Source organism: Rhipicephalus microplus, chromosome 2 (assembly GCF_043290135.1).
Source record: "Rhipicephalus microplus isolate Deutch F79 chromosome 2, USDA_Rmic, whole genome shotgun sequence".
Lineage (NCBI taxonomy): Eukaryota > Metazoa > Arthropoda > Arachnida > Ixodida > Ixodidae > Rhipicephalus > Rhipicephalus microplus.
In genome coordinates this window covers 281,740,847-281,759,996 of record NC_134701.1, presented here as the reverse complement: position 1 = coordinate 281,759,996, position 19,150 = coordinate 281,740,847, and the positions used below count along the sequence as shown (strand labels likewise).

Genomic DNA, 19,150 nt, shown 5'->3' with positions numbered 1-19,150 from the left:
CCGGGCACGTAGCGCGTAGACAGGATAATCGCTGGTCATTAAGGGTAACTAACTGGATTCCCAGAGAAGGGAAGCGGGTTAGGAGAAGACAGAAGGTTAGGTGAGCAGATGAGATTAAGAAGTTTGTGGGTATAAATTGGCAGCAGCAAGCACAGGACCGGGTTAACTGGCGAAACATGGGAGAGGCCTTTGTCCTGCAGTGGACGTAGTGAGGCTGCTGCTGCTGCTGCTGCTGCTGCTGCTGCTGCTGCTGCTGCTGCTGCTGCTGCTGCTGCTGCTGCTGCTGCTGCTGCTGCTGCTGCTGCTGCTGCTGCTGCTGCTGCTGCTGATGATGATGATGATGATGATGAAATGTAATCAGAAGGGCCAAGCACTTCGCCTCCACCGCAATGCGGCCGGGATTCGATCCCAGGACCTTCGGGCGAGTATTCGAGCCCCATAACCTCGACAATAGTGGTGGGCGGGTATTGTTGATGTACCAAATTATCTCTATTATCTTTCTTTATAGGCTGTATGCTTTTTGTTCTCAAGGAATATTTGCTCGACTAATAGGGACAGTTGGTAACAGTGCTTTATGAAATAAAGTACAACACAAATGAACGAATAAGGCATGAGGACGCGCGCTTATTCGTTGCTTCCTGTTTCGGTTTTTTTTTTTTTTGCGCTTCGTTTCACAGATATTTACTCGCTCTGTACTTTGGCGCGAGTTACACAGTTTCCAGCACAATACCGGAAATCTATGCTGACTTTCGCAGTTATGCACGGGCAGTATACTTAAAGCATGTTTGCAAGGTAGAACTCGGTTGATGCGAAGCTTTACCTTTTTTTTTTTTCCTGAAGTGATGTTTGCAACATTTCAGAAGGTAAAATATATTTTGTACAAAGAGTAAATGCAAAAAAAAAAGAAGAAAAAGTAGCAATCCAGTTGACAGAAACTTAACCCATAATTACGGACACAAAAGCACCGGGAGAGAAAGAAAGTTTTGTCCGAAAAGTAAAAAAAAATAATAATAAATCACAAAATATTACGAATTGAGAACACTTGAATGCTCATGGTTTATCTCATCCCCGGCATCCCGCTCAAAGCGTGTGCTTTTGGGAGTAGCGTGAACACACGGGTGCATGGGAATAGCTTCGAGCCCCATACATCGACCAAATCACAGCGGCTGCCGACGAAAAAAAAAAAAAAAAGTGGAGAAAGGGCGCCACGCTTCCGCTATATATCTATCTGCTGACACTCCCGCCTCGGTATAGTTGCTGCGAAACGGCCGCTTATAGCTTGTCAGTGTCCGCTAGTGGTGACACGACTTCACATCAACGCGCACAGCCACACCCAAACACTCCTCAGTCTATATTGCTGCTGACATATATTTTTTGTCTGCTTTGTATATTTTTGTTTCTACGATTCTAACAGCTGCTTGTGCTTTTATTATTTGTAATCATCACCGAGGGTCCCGTTGCAGTCGTGTACTTTGGGACCCTCGTCTGTATATTTTACTCCCTGTAACATCCTTTTATGACATGATAATAAACTGATTGATTGATTGATTGATTGATTGATTGATTGACATATCGACTGACGTGTACCCTCCCGTGATGCGCAAGCAGTGCTTCTATTATATCTAGCTGGTGGCGGCTGAAGAGTTAGATTCTCCTCTTTTGTTTTTCATGCAGATATTTCTTTTGTTCTGGGTTATTATTGCTTGCGGCTGACGGCACTCAATCAGGTGCCGTTTCGCAGCAGCGCTAGCGAAGCGGGAGTGCCAACAGCCAACGGAAGAGCAGCCGTCCTTTCCCCTGCGGTTTTGACAGCGCCATTCGCATATAACGCTATATATCCCGGCTTTGAGGCTGTTGCCAGGCGCTGCAGACATGTTCGAGCTCATATTGCTCACGATAGTACGCACACTCTCCAACAACGCGCGTCAAAACATAACCTTAACATATACCTTAACATATATGCGCATAATTCAGCTGAAGTGGTCCGCCACAGGGGTACACTTCATGGTTTCGGCTCTCGGCTTATAAGCCGAGAGCCGCTTTCAGAGTAATATATTACGATAAGCCGATTGCAGAGTAATATATTACTCTGAAATCGCGGGTTTTGTCCGAACCGTAGCGGTCAAATTTTGATGGAGGCGAAATGATAGTCGAACTTGTACCGCGCTATCTCAGTGCACGTTAAATAACACCCGGATAGTCGAAATTCTCGAAGCCCTGCATTACGGCGAGCCTCATGATCACAACACGGTTCTTTCACGTGAGACACTGCATAGTAATAATGTTCAGAAAAAATTGCTGAGTTGCGGATGCCGGAATGTTATCCGACTGTGTGTAATAAGGCTCTTACCTTCATAAACGACGTAGGCGCCGAGTTGTTCCGAAGAAAACAGCTATAGCTGCCACGTTGAATACCGGCAATTGAAGCTTTCGTAAGTTCACAATACCTGGACCTCGCTGCTTGCTATAGTAATAATATTTTCAGTGAGTGTTGAAGCGAAAGCAAGCTGCTGATCTGTTACGACGATCTGTCAACTTTCGCGATATGACGTCCAAATTTCACGCTTGTCCCGTCAACGCTATCTAAAGATTATCGGCTGTGATTCTATCGCGCCCGCAATGTCCAGCAGTGCGAGGCAGTAGCAAAGACACACTTAATCTGGCACCCACCTAGCGCTACGCCACTCTGAAGCGTTTGTGCGTTCATTTGAGGGGCGTGCAGCCTATAGACGCAGTATTTTTTTTCTTGCCCTTTTGTGCTCGTGCATGATTTTACTGGTTGAACTTAGGCATATAGCACTTCCTATAAAAACTGCGCGTCTGGACTTGACGTAGCTAACGAAGCCCCGGAGCCAGGCACGTAGCCAGATGGGACGAGGGATGGCCCCCCTCTCCGCATCTTCTGAAGCATTGGTGAAGGAGGATTTATTTTTACCGAACATAATTACTGAAAAGTGATTGCTTTTTCGAAATAGTCGAGGCCTTCAACATGTGCGCCCCCGCTGCACCCCTTGGAAAACATTCCCGGCTATGGGCCTCCTAACAATGTAAAAAAGTCTCCTCTGCAACCTCTTTTCTCACATTTATCCCTTCCCCAGTGCAGGGTAGCAAACCGGATGTGCGTCTGGTAAACCTCCCTGCATTTCCTTGCATCTTTATCTCTCTCTCTTTCTCTCTCACTAGAAGGGCGAAGCAATGAACGCGATTGCAAGCCATTGTAATATTATGCGAATTAATACTGACAGCTAACTCTCTTGTACCCGGTTTCGCGTGATTCTACAAAACGCTGGCGTAAGAGAATATACGGCCACTCGAGAGAGAGAAGCCCTTTTCGAGCATTCTCTTCGCATTGAGAGGACAGAACATCGAAGGGTATACACGAGCCGTCTTCCGATGCTTGCATGCTGAGATAACACGCACGCCAGTGACGAAAGTTAGCAGTTTATGCTCGAGCGACACAATTAACGAAGGCACTCGAACGATTAAGTGCCATAAGGATCATGCAGGAAAGTTTGTAGGATGAACTTCAAAAGCTGTGTACTGCAGCTATTTATAATGTGGCCATGTTATATCTGCCAGACGGGGCGTAGTCTAAATGACCACCTCAATGAGTATACGAATCTTACACGTGGATCTGCGGAAAGCCACTTCAGTGTTCCAAGTACAGGTGCATCCCCATCTTTGAGGACTGCCAAGTAACAGCAAGATATGGTGATAAGAGGGCACATAAATACATGAAGCGTTTTCTATTCGCAATGCAGGAACCAAGTGTGTGAGTGTCCCCTCTGTTAACTCGTTAGACAACAAATGTCAGTATCTTTTGAGTTGAAGTGCGATTTCAACATGTGATCAGGATGTTTTGCACATGCGCCATGCCAGTTTCCCGCCGTTTTCAATTGCGATTCCGCTTTGCCCAGCCAACAGGAAGGACATTTCTTGATGTCCCGAGTCCACCCAGCAGTGAAGCCAGAAACAATACTTCTTGTAGTAAAGTTTATTTTATTGCTCTTAAAAACAATAAATGATTTAACGAGTACAGCACTTGGCAGAAGACACGTAACACGTACGTGTGGTGGTTTCTTTTTTTCTTTGTACAACAGCGCTACTCATGCACTAATGCCGCTTTCACCAACATTACACAGGTGCGTTTCTCCTCGTCAACCAGGACTAGATTCACAACAATCATTTCCAGAGAAACAACGCGTAGTCCTCCAGCACAGTGCACCGAAGTAAAAGAGATAAGATGCACTGACGAATTTCGCGCCGTAATTAACTCCGCATTAGAATAATGCAGTCAAGAAAACATGGTATACATTGTTCGTAAAAATGATGTTCGTGACATCCGTGGCGTATAGAAAACCGACGCAGCGGAAGAACACTATATATGAGTCCTCCCAAACGTAATCCAAATCCAATTACCTCAGATAAAGATCGTAAATTACAAGTAGCCTTGTAGCTGTGGTAGGAGCGAGTAGAAAACACGTGACCCTATCCTACCATATGAAGACATTGATTTGCTTTCATCAGGGATAATTTATGTGGTTACGCCTAACTGGAACAGTTGGCATTGTACAGGAGCTATGTTGTAAGAACACAATGCCCTTAATCGGGAGGCCTTTAACGACAACGTCTCATAGTTTAGTTTCCCTTTATGTGAGAGGTGTGTTGACAATGCTGGAGGGTACTCGGATATTTTTGTTCAATCTGTTAACGGTATTTGACGAACGCCGGAGTAAAAGAACACAAGCTTATTTGCCATTCACCCTTCGCATAGCAATCTCAGTTGTGTCTCCCGCTCAGTGTAACAAATGCATGCTTAGAAGCAGCCACAGGTAAAACAGTGTTTTTTTCTTACATGATACAATTACAGAAGGAAAAAATAAGTTTGGCATTCAAGTTTGTTTTTTTCTGTTCTACGGACAAATGCAATGATCTCCTTTTTCTCATGTGGCCACGGTGTCAAAACTAGACAGTGTGACAAAGCTGGATTGACAGACTCGCTCCCAGGTTTCACAACATTTCAATCATTATGTAACCCCTTCGATCTGACAATGTTGATGGCAGCGCTGCCTCTCTATTGAAATCACAACAGAGATCTTCTTTAAAGACACAACGCGGTGATCTAGGGCCTAACATTTTAAACAAGTGATCTAGGCGCCCACACACCGAGGAATTAGAGTGAATGTACGCTTTTCCTTCAATTCGATCTCATGCATTTGGTGTTGCGCTGCAAAAATATGCCGCGTTTTCTTCACTCGGTTGAAAGCGCTGCTCTTTCCTAGTGACCTAAATGCAACGCAGCATTCTGAAGAACGATCTTGCCACCATCAATCACATAGCCAACATTAGGATATTCACATAACCGCAATTAGAATGTTCATGATGATTATCAATTTGTGATGATAATCACAAAAATCACAATAATCGTGAGCATCTTAATTATTGCCGGGTGTTTCAAAAGCCAGGACTACAATTTTATTGTGAGACACGCTGTTCTGGGGGCTCCGAATCAAGTTTGAATACCTGTGGTTGTTTCACCTTAACGCAAATGCACCGGTGTTCATCAACATCACATTAAAAGTTTAATCAAGTTAGTAACAAAGATGTCTACAAGTGAAGTGTGTGACGACATGTGCGCTTTTTCACTCATAGGGCAACGGGAAGTCAGAATCACTTACTGTGACTTATGCAACAAATGGTGGTGATGAATGCATATAAGTGTGAAGGCTTTTTTTTTTTTGTGAATGGAAAATATAATATGCAAGAGTTTCTTTTTTCTGTGCGCTCAGTAGGTCCCATTTTTATATAAAAATATTGTGCACGGCTTTGCCACACAAGCAGCTACGAATTTTATTGTTCTCACAAGCTGAATTCACGCCGCGTTGAAGTTGTACCGAACACAGACATGCTTCAACTTGCCGTGTTGTTATGTGGACGTTCTCCGCATCCACTGCTGGTTCCAACAGCATTGTGCGGTTCAGACTATGATCTCGTTGTCTCAAGTTACGTCTGAAGACGTAGGAAAACTAAGATGGCATATTTACACTTGCATCGTGCCATGAAGAATGTACACGATCACAATTTACAATCAACAACATAATGTTCGTAATAAATTAATAAAAAAATTAACATAACCAACATGTGCGCAGGGGGCCCTGTGCTTCCAGGCTTTACTTGCGAATACCTCGTCGTAAAGCTGCGCTAAACCTGCCGTAATGAGCCAGAAAAATCATACGCATTGGCAGTTTTCGGCAAATCGAGTTGTCGCGAATTGCTGCTGTTATTTTTGAAAACTGTATCAGAGAGCACTGTTTCTGTATGTATTTCTTCCGTATATACAGTCGCCTTCGTAATACAAAGAAAAATAAATAAATAAAAGAAAGCAAGAAATGCCGCTGTCATACAAAGACACAGACACGGTAATGAGCAGCCTCTGCTTCGCAGACATGTGCAATTTAGAGCGTTCACAAGTACTACCACACGCGTCATGTTTTCGCACTTCGTACACACTGAGACACATTCATGCGCACGTTATGTGTTGTTCGTTGGCGAGAACCTCTTCGGTCTCGGCAACAGCAAGCAGTGTTTGAGGATGACATGCACAAAACGCCGTTGAGTGTTCGCTGATGTAATCCAGCGATGATGAATGTTATGCACGGGCATCGGCACTTCAGTGTAACTGTCCACACAGACCACGCAACCGCGCAAAGATCAATTCTCGCTTTTTGCACTGGTGTGTCAGGGACAACGAGTCACTATTATCAGCAACAGCAGCGGATCCTCGTCCTAACGCACATGTTCTTGCGGCGGGATCACAGCTCGCTCGCCCACCACTCCATGATGTCTAAAACTGGTCCCTGCCGACATAAAAGGAGAGCTAGATGGTCTTCGGAGTAACTGCCAAAAAGTGGTCTCTCGTCGACTTCATCCTCCACGTGGAGAGGAGAGGTGGTCTCATTCAATTACCACGGAGTTCGCACTAGTGGTCGTGCGGACTCACATGACGAGGAGCTTGAATGTCACCTTCCCGTTGCTCGACTGGTCGAGATTCTTGGCCCAGAATCGACAGGTGACCCATATCTCGGTGCGAAGCGGTGGGTTGGGAAAGTGCAGCATCAACAGCGGCGGGTGCCGGGTAGCCGGGAAGAAGCGAAGCGGGAACCCGTGGTAGGGTGAGTAGCGGATGTCGATGTCCCTGCTGATGTGCTCGCTCTTGCAGGTGACGTACAGCAGGCCCGGGTCGTAGCCTTCGCGAACTTCGTCCGGCACCGTGGGCGACGCGAGGTCCGAGGGCGCCAGTGGCTGCGGCGTCCAGTCCGGCGCGCGCCGGAACACCAGAGCGACGCAAGGGGCGCCTTCTCTGTAGCCGAAGAAGTCCGTCGCGCTGCAGTTGTCGCTGACCAAGCCCACGGGAAAGGGACAGCGGTCCCCGGGCTCGCAGCGGGCGCCGGCGCCACCTTCGGTGGCATAGCTGTCCAGCAGTGACCGCAGTTGCCGTGACTGGGACTGCCACGCGGTCGGGTTCTTGCGGTGCACGACGATGGTGTTGGTGCGGTCGACGAGGTTCTGGGGCTTGGGTACGACGTCTACGGCGACGTCGGACATGAGGCGCCGGTAACGCTGCTGCTGTCGCGACGGGTGCGCGATGTGGCGTGACAGCAGGACGGCCGCCACCACGACGGCCACGATGATGGCGGTGCAGATGAGCGAGACGAGACAGACGAAGGTGACGATGCGCCTGGCCGGGTTCCAGGGTGGTATAGACGTCTGGCTTGATGGTGGCGACGGGCTGGGCGGCGCAGCGCCGTTGGCCGTCGTCGCCGACGAAGACCGGAACAGCTTGCCCACGTGCAGCTTCAGGTTGGAGACCGTGCCCGCCTCGGAACTCTCCTGGCAGCGCAGCTGGTGCACTTCTTCCGGGAACGAACGTGGCATGACCACGGGATGGCTCTTCAGGCACGGGCACTGCGTGGGCAAAGAGCGAAGGCATAAGTTCAATGGAAGAAAATGTAATCGTAGTAGTTACATGAAGGAAGTTCAAATGAGCGGTTACTCAGTTAAGAAATGATAACCTTGAAGTTTCACTACATGGTGATGACCGCAGACTTGGCTTACATAATTGGGAATCTTGTATAACTTCAATCATCCGATAGGTCTGTCAGAGAAATTGCAAAAAAATGACTGCTCAGGTTATTTCACTTCGTACGTCAGCATAACAGTAAATTTAATATTTACCGCAGGACAGAAGTCCGTAGTAGACGACACTGTATATACAAGTTCTCTGCGACACCCAGCGTTGAGGAGGCACAAAGTGGAAGGAAGCGTTAGACGTACTTCAAGCCTCAGACGATGCCCATACATCACACTTTAGCACCTCTTGCGAACACCCTTGTCGGAGGCCATATACATATAGTTCAACTGCTACTTGAAAAGAACTGAGTGATCCGTCCAATTGAGAGTTCGCCAGCTCCAAAGGAGTTCGCACTCATTCATACAACGGCCTCGCGCAGTTTTCGCTCTCGACCGCTACTCTTCTCCTGTGCTCTGACTGTCGACTCCCGAGTCCCGGTTGAGCCACGCGAGCGAAGTGGCATGATGATGACGCAAGCGCCGACAGTGGCATATGTCTATGCATGCCCGCCACGTCCCCTTCGGCCTCCCGCAAAGAAAATAGAGAACGCGGTCGCACAGTGTTGGCACGAGGCGGCGAGATTTCAGTGCCCATTAGCGCAAATAGAGCCACGAGGCATGTCTGGGCCTGCTCACTCAAATGCGACCCAAGGACCTGCCTACGCTCGTCAAAAAAAGAAAGGAGGATGCGCGCTTCCAGGCGGCGGCGAACCAACTGTTTTCCGTCGTGGCGTTCGCGGCAGCCATCTGGGCTCGGTGAGACGCCCGAGTGATGTGTGCAGCGGGAGGTTCAATTGAGGGATGACCTGAAGCTCTTCGCCCCCGCGCGCCCTGCTTGGGTGGCGGCGTAGAGAGCGGCTCTGCATCATCGAGGCCTCCCACAACTCGGAAGCGCTCGGACGGAGAAGGACGGGGTCAGCGATGTGGTGGGTGAGAAATCCCGGATCAACGGCTGTTGCAGCAACGACAGCCCTGGCGGCATCCAGGGGAACGCGCGCAAGAGAGCGTGCGGAGGGCGATAACCACGATGCGGCCGGAGGAGCACTGGCTTCAATGACGCGTGTGCTCGCCGGCGGTGGGGCAATTGACGCCGTCGCTGCCATCCCGCGGGGTCGCCATGGAGACGACCAGCTTCTGTTTTACTATCGCTTCACTCTACAGTTTTGATTACTTCTTTTTTTCCGCTCTGCAAAAATCGCATCTTCACCTAGTTCTGTTATTCGCGCCCTTTCTCGCCGGTTCCTGGATTCGGTTGTAATCATTCCGTTGAGGACGTTGCGTTCTGAACGGAATTTCAGAAATGAAAAAAAAAAGAAAAAAGTTTCAACACCATGACGGGATGCCGCGAGGCAGTCTTTGATAAATTGCCGCAAAGGAACGAAAGGCTATCCGGCAGAGAAAAAAAAGGAAGAGAGAAAGGGAAAAAAATCGATCCAAAAGCTAGTTTTATAGTGCGTTGTTGTTACTCATCTTTCAGTGCGTCAAACCGCTAAGTATTACCAAACCAAACCGTGTTTTCCCAACGTTCCTCCCTCGTTTACAGAGTAGCGCGAAAAGAGCTATACGTAGAAACCTGAATGAACACAACTCTTCGAGAAGAGCACTATACCGTGTCGTGGAATCGGGAGGACATGCCTCATGAGTTCCCGGCGTCAGCATAAAATGTCCCAGCTCCGAAATGGAAAATGAGGAGATTCATGGCTCCAGGAATTACCTTCAAATGACCCTACGATGCTATCCGCAATCGAAAAGAACTCACAGGGATACATTCACCTAAGATGAATCAAAGGTAAAGGCCATGTCCTTCTTTTCCTTCTCAGTCGATGTCCTGATCCTCTCCACACCTCTCCAAAAGCTTACTGCATCTTGCGCGGTCTTACACTGCCTCCAACATCGGAGGCATCGCAAGCATTCTGCACGGTGCACCTCAGCTGGTTTTGCATTACCTGGGTGATCGGCCCGCCTTTAACCAAGCGATGACGTCATGCGACGCGTCATCGTGTGACGTCACGTCATATGACGTTGCGATCATGTCAGTGTTGACGCTGCCAATGCGGGATGCGAACAGTCAATTTTGATGAGGAATCTAAGGCCTTGTAACACCATCCCACTGCGATCTTACACGCACTGCAAACGACAGATTACAAGACGGCCACGGAATGGAACAATTTCTCAGCACAGCGCCGCTCCTCTTCTTCTGGGAAGGCAGTGAGCGCAATATCGGTGCTATGAGATGCGCTTTCTGGCTCGGTGCTCTATCCACTTTACTGTCACGATGGTAACGAGCCGGGCCACCTTTCGCGGACGACCTCGTTTGCACCTTGATCCGTTCCCGCGAAGAAGCCGCCGAGCCGTGGCCTCGGATAGCTGAGCGCGGTAAAGGGGAGCGGCGAGCTGCCGTCTCATTGCCACTCCCAGTAAGTAGCTGAAGGTCGAGCATCGAAGAAAAAAAAAAAGATCTTATTGCGTGCTACAGACGTGGCAACACGCTTAGCCGCAGGAAAAGGTGCGTTCGGATTCGATTGGAACAAGAAAAATGAGTCTTCGTCTTGACAAACGAGATAGAAGAGCGACGAAGGATTTCGGAGATGGGCGTGGCGGTGCCAGCCGTGATGAGAGGGCCCTGTCTTCACCGTCGGTGGTTCGGCACTCCGCAGATTCCGCGAAAACAGCGTCGGCGGAGGAGTAGGAAAAGTGGGAAGAGGAGGCCAGTGTGTGAGCGCCAAAAGCGGGGCACTCACACGCACGTATCCGCTCTCAGCAAAGACAAGCGAGGCAACCACGGTCTTACGAGTGCTGGAGGGGGGGGGGGGGGGGATGTGCGAAGGCAAGGCGGCTACAGGAAATGAAGCCGCGACGGGCCTTCCGACTCCGCTCCGTCTTTTTTTTTCCCCATAAACGGCTGGAAAACCATATTTGTGGAGGCGACAAGAATAAAGAAAAGTTCCGTACTACCGCAGTACCGTCGCCCTCCCCTTTGCACCAGACTCGGGCAGTCAATTGATCCTCTGTTTCTTCGGCGCTCTCATTTCTTCCCCACTTCCGGAAACTAAGTCAGTTGCGCACAACCGCCTATAACGTAAGAAGAGAGGTGCGAGAATTGTCGACGAGAGCGGGAGGGGTTCCGCCCACGGAGGGTGGTTGGCGGTCTGTTCTGCCCACATTCGCGCAATGCTCGAGCACATGCAGTCCCCGCGGAATCCTCGTTAAACGTGCGGCACTTCCGGCCGACCGCAGACGAAAACTGCGGCTTCCGGTCTGCCGTCTCCTCCCCTCCGGTAGAGTGGCGCTTTTAAAGAGACAGTGCGGCACGCAGACCGATGACTGTGCGGCGAATCGCACGCGCCTACATCCCGTGCCTGCCGCTGTGAGGAAACGAGCCGTTGTTTCGAAGGAAGGAGGGGGCGGGGCTAAACGGCGCACCTCTCCGCGAGATGGACCGCATCTGCCGCGCGAAAAAGACGCCGCCGCCACAATCACGTGTGTATGCGCAGGCCGGCACCGAGGGTCTCATTCTTCTTCACACCCGATTGCAGCGACCTGCCAAGTCGCTTGCCGTTAAAGAGGCTACGCCTCGATGCAACAGCACGGACTGAAACGATTCTCGGTGAAAGTGACTGCACTTTCGAGCAGTTCTCTTTGTTTATGTTCATTTTCCTGGAAGCCATCTCCCGACTGACTGGCAGCGATAAGATGACCTTGTAGAAAACGACAAAGTGCGCGCGAGCGTGCTGAGGAGGGGGGGAAGGGGTGCCAGGGGGGGCTCCCCTCCCCCATTCATCTAAAGGAGGGCACAATTTCTGGCCAATTCCTTCACTCCATCGAATCTTTCGCGCCAGTCTTCTTCTAATATTAAGGGTTCCTTCAACACATGTTCTTGGCCATAAGGGCCACCACCGTGGACATTAGGTTGCATCCAAGAACAGCTTCCTTCCCACATTTGTGTCTGGAAAGACGGAGACAAATGACAGGTCACTGCGAGAAACCCATTTTCATCCATCTTCACCTCAATTCCAGGGCTCATTTCTTCTTCGCACTTGACCAACAGCCGAGGAGCTGAGGTGAAACTTTGCCAATAAAAGTTGTGCATCTATCTCCTTCTATTTCTCCTTTCCGTAATTAGGGTCGCAAATCGAAGTTTACATTAATATCTAACCTCCCCGCCTCTCCCTCGTTTTTTTTATCTTGGTCTCCCGTGCCAGAATCTTTCTTTATTTAGGTGTACTCTTCGTTTCCTAACTCCCAAAACCAACGTGATTGCGTCCTATATGTCTGTGGTTTTAGACGTCAGAAAGAGCCGTATTGACGGCTTCATTAATTTTACTCGCGAGTAAAACAAATAATAGTACCTTTAAAATACTGCTACACGAGAATGCGGTCAGAATGCGGCCACTAGAATCGAACCTGCGACATGGCGGCCACATTGTTTTTCTTATTCTCAATGAAAGTACACAATACAAGATATATATGAGAAGGAACACTTGATCTCTCTCGACGAAACACCAATTCTTGCAAACATTCAGAGTGGGAGCTCACTCACTGCTATAAGTACGCTGCCCTCTGAAAGGATCCCATGATTACGGAATTTCTCAGAAGATGAAAGCCTTACACATTGCAAACGCGAAATTTGACTGGTGTCCCACGACGTTCTCACGAGTGACACACCCACCCACAAAAAGACGGCCCTGCGATAACGTGACCATATATTATGCCATCATGACGTCACAAATCTGCAAAACTTGTGGCGTCACTCGACGTCACATGATGACGCCATCACAGGACATATTGCTTGGTAAAAAGTGGGCCGATGCCGGAGGGAGTACACAACAAGGCGGCACGCAGAACGATTACGAGGCTTCCAATGCCGGAAGCATTGGAAAGCCACGTTGGTTGCAACGAAGAGCACGCGGGAGTTTCAATGCATGGACTGAGCAGAAAAAGAAGATGGCTGTCGTCTTTGAGTTGACTGAGGAGGATGCATAAGAGACCCTGCGAGTTTTAGGAGCTAAGCTCCTCTTATAACCTTGTCCTGCGTGTGGCGTAACCGAGAGAAGAAGAGACGAGAAAAAAGGAAGGCATTATCTCTCGAACAGTATAATAGATGGTGCTGTCTCATAGAAGTGCGTACAAACTGCAGTTGAGTGAGGATATTCTAGATGGCGCTGTACCGCTACTCTTCGATTGGCTGCGGCGCGGGTTGCGCCTGGGTGCGTGAAGAAGGAGTGCCTCCCTCAGTCTCCTGGATAGTCGCCGTACGTGGCGGATCGTTGGTCGGGCATGGACGAAGCAGAGCGGCGGGCGCGTTGAAGACGCTTGCGCTCGGCTTCCTTGGCTCACGTCTCGTCGGTGTTACCCGCGCGCCGTCTGCATTCTCGAACGCTATCACACGCATGCATAGATGGACGGACACACGGACGGATGTACGCATGGACAGGGAAACATATGGTCGGATGGACGCACAGACAGACAGACAGACAGACAGACAGACAGACAGACAGACAGACAGACAGACAGACAGACAGACAGACAGACAGACGCACGTACGGATAGACGTGTGGATGGATGGACGGACGCATGGACAGAAGCACGGATGGACGTATGGACGCTTCGCCCCACTCATCGTCATTCACTCCGTGGATATGCTGTGAATTTCTTATTTCGTATCACAGGCACATGCACAAGAAAACTTGCCGGCTCCGAACGTAAATACACTGCTCCCATTTATATTGACTGGAAGCGTACAACTAGCAGCATGCCGAAAAGGGAAAACGAAACGCTGTTCCGTTGATTCGACGAAAAAGCGAAGTGATAATAATAACAAACACAAATGTTCTCGACTATGGTATACTTCTTGCTCTTGCAGGCGTGTTAACTTTCTCTCTCTTTTACTTTCTTGAATCTACTTCAAATCCAGTCGCAGCATTTCAGGCGTCTGCTCGAAAAGCGACAGCAAAGTAAGAATACGGAAGTCTATTTACGAAACTGTGTGAGTCTCTTCGAAGTTCATACTTCGCTTCCGTCGACAGGCGTGTGAATAAGTACGAACGCTGGGATTCTAGCCTCGTCAGCACGGAGCCGTCTCGAGAAAACACGTGAGCTGAAGTAAGCGTGGATGCTCACGATCGGTTCGATGTTCCCAAGTTTTTGCTTTATACAAAATGCAAGCCGCTGAGAAAACGGTCGCATGCAGAAAAGCACACAAAAAAGCTTTCCGCGCCGCCTTGACTAGGCCAAGAACTGTGTGAAAACGTAGATCTGCGGAGAATGCTGAGTTTTACGGAAACGTGACAAAAAAAAAACGTACACTGCAATTACGGCCCTGAGGCCGCGCTAGGACTCAAAGTAATCAATCGGCAGGGGCTGGAGACGAATTGAAATCACCGAATAAAGACGAGAGGTTTCACAAAAACTTTGTGCATCCAGAGCAGGATCTGCTGCAAATGAGTCACTGCAAATAAGAGTTCGGTGCTGCGCAACAACAATAAAAAAAGAAAATAAACAAATATTTCAAGTAACCATACGTCAAAAAGTAAACAAATAAGAGAATTGCTTGGCGGAGTCGCTGGGGAAGCTAACAATCACGAATATTGTTTTGCTTCCTACGATGCGACAAATATAAATAGTGAAAAAGGGTTTACAATGCACCAAATATATTGAATAAGGAAACAAAAAGAGTGAACGTCTACGCAGTTTAAAGGAATATTTCAGAACAAATTTTCATAAAGGCTGTCCTTAGAGGCAATCACAATGCACCTCAAGTGTTAGAAAGAGATTATGATAATTTACGTACCTGTTTGTGCACGATTTGACATCGTCATCTATCTATATATAGATGAGGAATTATGTGGTATAGTAGCGACATACAGCAAAAATCATGTATAAGTTATCATTGTTGTCTTAGTATGTTTCATATACACATGCAAAAAAAATCTGTTTCTTCATTATCAATATTCCGCCTTGTCTCACTTCGTTTAGTCGGGATCTCGATTCAGAACACGTGGAGAAAATGTAAAATCAAATTAAGAGAGGCCAGAACTGCTTTGCAAGAATGCGTAGCAAGATTATAAGAACAACTACAGAACCACCTGCATAGAATTCGTTTCGTTATTGGCAATAAGCATTATATCAAAAGAAGAAAACGAGGGACAATTTCCGCTGCTGGGTTGCGCAAAAACTTCGGTATTGATCGCTCTTGAGCCAGCATCACAAACACAAAACCTCGGTCGTGGAACCGGTGAATTCATCGACTTGAAGAGCCACCCTACGTTCGCTTCTCTCCACGGAATTATCGAGTGCGCGCATGCGACGGAAGAAGCGCACCCGGTCAATTAGCGTAATTTTGCCTCGCAATGATTATCGGAAACTTTTTCTCGTCGTCTGAAAAGGTTCGAAGGCAAAAGGAGGTCATAAATTGAGGGATGCGTAACAGAGGAGTGACGCGATTTGCACCCTGGACTCAAAATTAACAATTGCCAACATACCGGAACAAGTGGAAACGAGGAACCGAGCGGAAAAGGAGAAAGCTAGGAGCAAGGAAACTCCCACCTGACTTCAGCGCCTGCACGACAGCCTTTGAAAGCCAGAAGGGACACCTTTCAAATGGAGAGTTTCATATCATTAAGGCGAAAGCCTCAGAGGCCCAAGACGAAATTTTTAACCGTCAGCATAAACACGAGCAATGCGAGAATTATCACTTTGTGGCATCGCCTCGTGACGTCACGATGACGTCACAGAGCGCCAAGTATTGTGACGTCAACTCACGACATCGTTGTGTGGTGAAATGTGAGCCGATCCCTGAGGCTCTGCAACAACCCCGTGAAGTCTGAAGTGCCTGCCGTGTGTACGATCCCACAGAGGCAGCGTGAACATTATGTACAGTTACCTGAATATATATATATATATATATATATATATATATATATATATATATATATATATATGGCTTTCACCTGTGGGTCACCTTAGGAGAATGCATAATATGACCCTCAATTCGTTTGTTTGTTTGTTTGTTCGTTTGTTTGTTTGTTCGTTCGTTCGTTCATTCGCTCACTCTCACTCACTTGTTTGTTTGTTTATTTTACGCGATGCAGGGAGTCCTTAATTAAGGCAGTTGTAAAAAGCGAAGCCCTGGACTCGTCATGCACCATCAGGAGAAAACTAGATTGAAGCTTAATTGCTTTGCGAGTTAACGAGAGTTACGTGCATCTTTCTTTGTTTTTTCGTAACGCATATTTTCAAAATGGTGCACAGCCAAATCTCCTTGCCTGCGCGTACCTTCAGCGTGCTCTTCTGCGGCCGCTTATCTTCAGCACCTCTAATAAACCCACTGAAGAACAAAGGGCTCTCTTAAGACGCCTCCACTAACGAGCTCAGTGAGGGAATCCGGGTCAATTTCTTAATCTCCGCCTTCTGTCCGAGACTCGACTGCGATTCATGTCTGATGAGCGATCCCAAATTAGGCGCTCGCGAGTATTCACGAACATCGAATATCGAATGAAACGGTGTCGCATTCGAGATGGCGTTCGAACGAGTTGTCCCTCCTTGTAAATCAAAATGTTTTTCGAATAGTTTCCGAATTGCAACTGCGGTTAAAAAAAGGTAAAGTGGGTACAAAAAGTAAGAAAAAGTTCACACCCGTGCTCACGAATGTGCATGAGAACTTGCGTACGGTGCAGAAGGTCACGCCACTCGGGAAGCCGTATACTTCACTGGCAAAGCAGCGTTAATTCGCCGTCGTAATTAAGAGTTCTGTGCAGGCGAATGACCTGCTTAACTGTTCATACAGTAGTCTCGCTTGTCACTTCAATGCTGCAATTATAGATACCGCCATGTGAAGACAGTTTCACAGTTATTAGGAAACGTGATTTGTTTATTTGAGAGCTGTTCGAACAGTATTCGGTTCCAGATTCGATTCGCTTCTGGCACCATTCCACTCGATCGTAGAACCACTATTGGAGTCACACCGTAAATTGGATACCAGAGAAAGAGAGTTTCATCCAGTTTGCTATTCAACGCAGGGGCCGGGAGAAGTGGTGGAAAGGAATAGAGACTGCAACACATAGTATTATGCAATACACGTATGACCTGCTGAGGGACAATCATTCTGAATTTATGACTTGATTTGATCGCTATTTCATGCAACGAGTTTGACTGCAAGAAATGTGCCAGTGGAATATATATATGGGAAAGAAGTGTGTACCAAAGGGCTCGTTTTTTCGTGTTTTTGACACAATATTAATGAGATCTAACAGACAGTAATGCCAAGGAATGTACAGGGGAAGTTATTAGAACCAATGGAATGTAAATAAGAAGAAAGAAAAGTGGGTGAAAAAATAACCAGCCGTGAGCAGGAATCGGACCTACGACCTTCGAATAACGCGTTCGATGCTCTAACCACTGAGCTATCACAGCGGCCTTCCCTCCATTCACTTTTTGGGTTTATATGTGAATTTTAGAAGTAGGAGTGTCAGTCAGCGCCATCTATAAGCCAAGCGACGAGTGTGAAACACTCTTTTATGCGCATGTACATGCGCATAATATATATATATAGCAAAGCTTAACAAACGTTAACGTTCGCAAAGCTTAACGCGCACAACTACTGCGTTGAGAACTGTAAGACGCCTTTGCGTAGTTTTTACGCCTGAAGCTATAAAACATGTACCGATATCGCGTTACTCGATGGCAACTATCCAAAGGACTACAACTTCGCATTCGAGCGAGGTAACTTAGCAGCGAGTGGATTTTCTCGCTATCTGAATATAGCTTCTCACTCATCTAGCTTTCGCGTTCTAGAAATTGAGTTATTTGAGACACTGCAGGCATTCCCGTTAACATTGTATAGACAGTTGCGTACCGATGGCACGGCACACGCTTAGCAAGGTGAAAGTAACTGTTCCAAATGGAGCTCTATAGTCTCACGTTGTGCGCAAGCCAGGAAACAGAACTTGAGCAGGCGTTGCGTGAACTCTTCGTCTTCGCAAGAGAGAAGCTTACGACGAAAATAAGAAAGAAACATAAAAATGAAGGGCATAATGTGAGCGAACAATTAAAGTAAAAATGGAGGGAATAAACTGAGCAAATGTGACGCAAGATGTTCCGAGCGTAGCGAGTTGTGATAGGCTGTGCCGAAAGCAGCACTATATAGCTGTTGCGCAAGCACTTTATTATCGCAAATGGTAGGGTGTGCTGTAATGCGAAGCAAAAACAATTCACGAATTTCCACACCCGACCCAGAACGTTTTTGTTGTTGTTGTTGTTGTTGTTGTTGTTGTTGTTGTTGTTGTTGTTGTTGTTGTTGTTGTTGTTGTTGTTGTTGTTGTTGTTGTCTGAGACAGAAATGGCGAAAACACGCTGACGCCGCTTATGTAAGTATCGAGGCAATTGTACTTGGTATAAACGGCTCCAGGGATCGGGCAAATGCCAGAGTCATGAAAAGGCTATGCCGCGGGAAGTACCTCCGGCTGTTCAAGGAGCTCGAGGGTTAACGAGACGATCGCAGCTTCCCGAGAAGAGGCAAACACGCACGTGTCAATCAGGTGAAAAGGGAGGGAAGGGGTGAACAGTATTTCGGAAATGTTGCCGAGCGTTGTATTGCTGGTTATCTAGCACACCAGTGGCGGGGCACAGAGTTTAGGAACTATACCACCCCCGCCCCCAAAATCTGTATTTGACAGAAACATCACCTAAAAAGAAAGTACAAAGGGGAAAAAAACGATAAAGCATTGTGTGGACTGTTTCCCACACTGCAACGCATGACATAAAACAGCGGACGACTGAGCAGCGCGACTTTCGTTCAAATGAGAACGACTCACCATGAATGGCTGCGTGAATGAACCGTCACGTAACCGGAAGGCCACAAGAAATAGCCGCCTTCCTGTTCAGGGAAAAAGCCATTGAAAGCAAGCTCACCCCATTCATCTACGGACGAGACGGCGAAGCGTCCGCTGGGAAGTTTATTCAGAGTAAGCGCGCAACGTTGACGTCACCACAGCCTCTGCCAAACGAGCACACCCTTCGCATA

General features: G+C 47.8%; 1 protein-coding gene across 3 annotated transcripts in view; it reads right to left on the bottom strand.

Annotated features, from left to right (window-relative positions):
* Window positions 1-3,979: 3,979 nt before the first annotated feature.
* LOC119179924 (sodium/potassium-transporting ATPase subunit beta-1) overlaps window positions 3,980-19,150 on the bottom strand; it is a 62,129-nt gene continuing 46,958 nt past the window's right edge. The window contains exons 1-3 of one of the 3 annotated variants that reach the window (XM_075882144.1): window positions 8,236-8,359; window positions 8,116-8,155; window positions 3,980-7,965 (exon numbers count right to left, since the gene is read on the bottom strand). In XM_075882144.1, the coding sequence (XP_075738259.1) occupies window positions 6,997-7,935 (939 nt within the window). In that variant the 5' untranslated portion in view covers window positions 7,936-7,965; window positions 8,116-8,155; window positions 8,236-8,359 and the 3' untranslated portion in view covers window positions 3,980-6,996. Of the gene's footprint in view, window positions 7,966-8,115; window positions 8,156-8,235; window positions 12,183-19,150 lie in introns of those variants that run through there. The other 2 variants (XM_075882143.1, XM_037431048.2) reach the window with 2 other exon arrangements.